The sequence below is a fragment of the Prunus dulcis genome, chromosome 2 (assembly GCF_902201215.1).
Source record: "Prunus dulcis chromosome 2, ALMONDv2, whole genome shotgun sequence".
NCBI classification, from domain to species: domain Eukaryota; kingdom Viridiplantae; phylum Streptophyta; class Magnoliopsida; order Rosales; family Rosaceae; genus Prunus; species Prunus dulcis.
This window is the reverse complement of record NC_047651.1, coordinates 1,180,639-1,186,092: the sequence shown is the minus strand read 5'-3', so window position 1 is coordinate 1,186,092 and position 5,454 is coordinate 1,180,639. Positions and strand designations below refer to the sequence as shown.

The 5,454-nt window shown below is 37.4% G+C and overlaps 1 protein-coding gene across 1 annotated transcript; it reads right to left on the bottom strand.

Moving 5' to 3' along the window:
* Nucleotides 1-752: 752 nt before the first annotated feature.
* On the bottom strand, nucleotides 753-4,497 carry LOC117620240 (disease resistance protein RGA2-like). Its single transcript, XM_034350386.1, has 2 exons — nucleotides 4,136-4,497; nucleotides 753-942 (listed from the first exon to the last, which is right to left on the bottom strand). Exons 1-2 carry the CDS (start codon nucleotides 4,439-4,441, stop codon nucleotides 940-942), a joined length of 309 nt encoding a protein of 102 aa, XP_034206277.1. The 5' UTR covers nucleotides 4,442-4,497; the 3' UTR covers nucleotides 753-939.
* Nucleotides 4,498-5,454: the final 957 nt, after the last annotated feature.

The window sequence follows — 5,454 nt, the reverse complement described above, 5'->3', positions numbered from 1 at the left end:
TGGCATTATGACTCCAGTGAGTTTCCCTTTATTATTATTTTTGGTTGTGGTCGAACAAAGCGTAAGGCCTCCTCAGGAAGAAGGGGAGAGGGTGAGAGGCACAGATGAGGTCTTGATCTTTTACCGCTGATTTTTTAGATTTGTATTAGGCTAGGATATTTGAGAAAATTAGGGGATGCCCTTTTATCTTTTTTGGTTCATTACGTTATTTTGTAAGCTACTGCTTTGTATATTTAAAAGGTGAAATCGTGCTGCAGTTCTCTAAACAAGATCAACTGTGCCTAGGAGGAGGCGGCAGCATGTTTTGTTGTTAATTTAACAAAAAAAGCACAAAAAAGCATTGATATTTTCTTTATGCTTTTATTCTTTAGCAAGTATGCTTTGACCGCTATCTTCTGTTGTCATAGTACTTTTGTTATGGTTCAAATCAGTGATGCCGGTGCGGTATGAATCCGCAAGGGAGGAGGCATTTTCTCCGCAGCATAGAATGAGTTGCTATCTAGGGAGGGAGAGAAGGGTGCTGCTGGCAAGTTCTTTAAATATTCTCTTCCGATCCACATCTAGGGGTTGATTTTATCATTCACAATTTATGGATTAAACAACATTACAAATTATAGTTGTTCATGACGAGTTTTTATATTTTTTTGTATGAAAATGATAATTGGATTAATTAACGATGAATGTTAACATTTCTTAATTTAAACAACCAAATTATCACTCAATCATTAACTAAAGTACAACCAAAAGACGAATACTGAAGGGAATTAACCTCATTCTTTGCAGATGAATCTGAAATTTAATTCATAAATATCAGCCATCATGACAAAATACAAACTGCTTTCACAATGTCAAAAGCCATAAGGAAATTTGAGAGTTACAAGTACAACTGAGTCACTTGTATGATCAAAGCCAGGATGCCTAATCAGTTTCTTCTTTTAATCACTGCATATCCATAAAAGAAAAATAAGAAATAGAACCGAATGTTATTATCATGTGAACATACCAACAACAAAACAATGTTAGGATCAAGGGGTCATCATCTAATACATACCTACCACATTTTTGGTGACCTGCTGTTGCACAATCACAATCAAGCCATAAGAGTTTTTAGTGGGGATCCAATCTCCACTGAACCAACCCTTAAAATTCATAACCTCAATCTGAAAAAGAAGAAAATGAACAAGTTGAGGTTGGTTGCCGTTTGAATGAAAGTGTGAATGCAAAAGAAAGAAATTAGTTAGAAAAACGCACCAATGCTAATGTCTGGGATGTGAGCAATCTTGGACCAGTCCTCCCCTGTTTCTTTCTGGCATCTTTGCTTTAAGATGGGGCAACCATCAATTATCAACCTTTTTAATGAGAGGAGGCAACGAAGCCCTTCCGGGAGTGATGCCAAATTAGGGCAATACCCTATCCTAAGCCACTGAAGTGATTTGAGGTTGCCCATCCCTTCTGGTAGTGACCCCAATTTCGGGCAATCCCAAATGTCCAGTTCCTGTAAGGAGATGAGGCGACCCATCCCTTGATCTGGTAGTGATGCCAAATTAGGACAATAATTAATTTGAAGCTTCTCAAGTAATGTGAGGTTTCCAATCCCTTCTTCTATATCCTCAACGCCCGTAATCTCCAGAGATTTTAATTTGGAGAGAACAAAGGAGGAGGGAAGGAGGACCTTCCAGCTGCTTCTCTCTAACCGCAGTTGATCAAGATTTGGGTACAGCGGCATGAAAGTCAAGTTAGGACAATCACATATGGATAAAGTAGAAAGACAAGGAAATGAAGAAACTGAAGTTGAAGCTGTTTCATTCCTCCACCATCCCTTGAGATTAGGGCAATCAATTAGAGAAAGCCTCTCTAAGGAGGGAAAGAAGGTCGTCGATGGAGAAGCAGCTGACATCATCATCGTCTCATCACTGGCAAAGTCTTTAACCATGTCTTCTGCAGATATGTGCTCCAAATTCCATAACTCGTTAAGATGAAGACTCTTAAGAAAAGGTAAATGATCCAACGGTGGAAGATGTTGGCATCTATCACAGTCAGACAATTTGAGATTAACAATATTTGTGAGAGAATGAAACCAACTCGCAAACCTCACACCCGGGTATCCTTTCACGACTAACTTTTTTAGACTCGAATGGGGCTGCAGCGCTTCCATTGACTTTATAATTACATCACTCTCCTCCGCATCATTATTTTCTCTTTCAATGTCCATCCAATATAAAGCCAACGAATAGAGATGTCGTTTCTCCTTCAAAACTGCACAATCATAATTCAATTCTGACACCATATCTTGCTCGCACCACAAATTTCTGATCTTCAACTTTCCTCTTAAATCCTTCAGCTTTCCCAACTCACTGAGCCCTGCACTGTCCCTCAACATGGATTTGTTTTCACTCAAAACAAATGTATTCAAAGTACGAACATGAGTCAATTCACCCAATCCACGAGGAATCCAAGCCAAGTTGTCACAATTTGCCAAAATGAGATGCCTCAAGTTGATCAATTTCTTAATATCTCTAGGCAATTCCACAAGATACTCACATCTTGAGAGATCTAGTGTTTCCAAATTTTGAAGTTTCACTATCCAATTTGGAAGTCTCTTAATGGGATTTCCACTAAGATCAAGATATCTTAAATGTATCATTTTCCTAAGACATTTTGGCAATTTCGTAACACTCAATTCATTCAAACTCAACATACGCAATGACTTAAAATTTGAAGCAATTGTAGCACAAAATGACTTATGGAATGACATCTCCCACCCATTTTGGCTTAGGAAAAGAAAAGTCCTTAGCTTATTTGATTCCAGCAAGGATGTTGGTATTTTCCATTCCGATGAATCAACATTGAAATCGAAAGATACATGAAGAAGACGTTTTGCATCAAAATCAGTCTTATTGCGATCTATTCTTGTGCTTCCCTCCCCTGCCACTTTAACAGCAAGTTCATTCATGAGATCATGCATTTTACAGCTTTTTATTATACCAAACTCATCTTTTTCTTCTTCTTGGAAAAAAGATCTCCAAACTAGTTCTTTATAATATTCATAACCAACATCTTCCAAGCACTCATTAGGATTTGAAGACTTAACGAACCCTTGTGCCACCCACAACCTAATTAAATTCTCTACGGGAATCTCATAATCAGGCGGGGACAAACTACAATAAGCAAAACAATGTTTCAAATGTGATGGGAGAACATCATAACTCAGCTGAAGTGTTGGTAAAATATCATTTTCTTCTTGCCTTATTGTTGAAAGCTTGTTATTCTTGAAAGCCAACCACTCAGTTTCTGGATCTCTAGTGTACAACATCCGTCCTATGGTCCTTATAGCAAGAGGAACCCCCTGACATTTTCTAGCAATCTCCTCCCCAATCGCCTTAATGGTTGAACTCTCTGGCTCTTTTCCTTCTTGGAATGCCATTTTCTTAAACAAATACCAAGACTGCTCTTCACTTAAACCCCTTAAGTTATATGGTTTAGATGTGTCTGTTATTTTTGCAACTTTTTCACTTCGAGTAGTTATTAGTATTTTACTACCTTTACCACCGCCCATCAACAAGTTTTGCAAGCCAAACCATTTTTCACGATTATCATTCCACACATCGTCCAACACAAGGAGGTATCTCTTCCCATCTATTATTTTCCTCAGTTCTTTTTGCAACTGATCAATCTCAAGGCTTTTGGCTATGTCATTAGTTGCAGATTGAATGATTTTCTTAACAATTATATCCAACTCAAATACATTTGACACACATATCCACATTTTCAGCTCAAAATGCTTCTCAACCATCTCATCGTTTAAAACTAGTTGAGCAAGTGTAGTTTTTCCCAATCCTCCAAATCCAACTATGGAAATCGATGAGATATTCTTTGTAGGGATGGGATCCAAATCCAACAAAAGTTGAATAATTGCTCTTTTGTCTTCATCTCTCCCTATTATATTATCCTCGCGGACAAATGAGTGGGTGACCCTCTCTCTTATTACAAATCGTGCATCTTCGTGGTTCACTTGTAATTGACCAAATGTTCTATTCGAGGCAATCTCATGAAGTCTCTTGTTAAGATCTTTTATCTTATGACCCATTTTCAGCCCAAAAACAAGCTGATTTGAGCTAGAGAAGAAGATGCGTACCTGCTTTGACACTTTATTATTTCCAGGCACCATTTGTCTCCACTGAGCTTCAGTATAAAACTCATCGAGCACGTCATCAGCTTCATAAACTTCATCTTCTACGCTTTGGAGCCACTCTTTGACTGCTTCATTGTTGGCTTGCTTTTGCTCAGCATCAAGAAGAACAGCTCGGAGTCGGGAAACTAGAAGCTGAAGCTTTTGGAGCTCATCGTTGACACCCCAAACCAATCCAATCTCTTCAAAAGCACGGGAGCCTAACCTTTCAATGATCCCTTGTACAATGTTGAAGAGGACTCCTTCTGCCATTGGAGAGAGGAAAAGAGTATTCACTTGGAGAAAGGAAAAGAGTATTCTTGCCGAAAGTTGTGGTTTGTTGATAAGAGTTATTTGGTGTGGAACAGGAAGTGGTGACGATAAGAGGTGCCACGTCGACAAAAATCTAATCGGAAATTTGGATAATTGCTCTCGGACTAACACGTGTCACTCGAAAATCATATCCAAAAAATTATTAAGCTTTCTTCAAGATAAGGCTTGCCACGTGGATACAAAATCTTATAAAAAAAATCTTGTTAATTGCTTATCAATGTACACATGTCATATGGAATATTGTATCTAAATAGTAGTTTAATTAAATTAAACAATACAAAGTTGTGGAATATACTATAGTTTTTCTCAAAATAATAAAATACGAAAGGCCCTAAAATATAGCTCTAACTAGAGACGAAAAAAATCTAATCATACCCTATTTTTTTTAAAATTAATATTTTAAAAAATTAAATTTATAGCTCTAAATTACGTTTAGCCCTGACTGGAGATGGCATAAGAAGCCAAAAACCATGAAAGAAAGTGAAGAGATTCAAACGTACAATGATGTTTCCATGTTGGTAAAGTTATCAACTTTGCAATTATTTATTCAATAATTATTAGTGGGTGATTGCTGATTAATCAACCAAAGTGGAAAAGTACCAAACTGAAGCCTGAAGCCATGACATGGACACCATTGAAAATACAAAACGACGTCTTTGTACTGCAAAAGAACGAAAAAAGCAGTCGGGGATGAGAATAGACGACCAACTCTCTAAAAAAACCGTCGTTAAAAAGGAAAAATATGACACATATTAATAGAACAAGGCCGCAAGATAGACATACAACGACGAAAATTAAAAGAAGACGCCGTTAAATATCATTTTCACGACAATAAAAAATATGACGTCTTTAAAACATTAGAAGCGACGTTATTGATTCCTACTACGTCGCCTAGATAAAAACAGCCGTCGTATAATACATTTTCCACTTCGATTTTTCTATAAAAGATGACG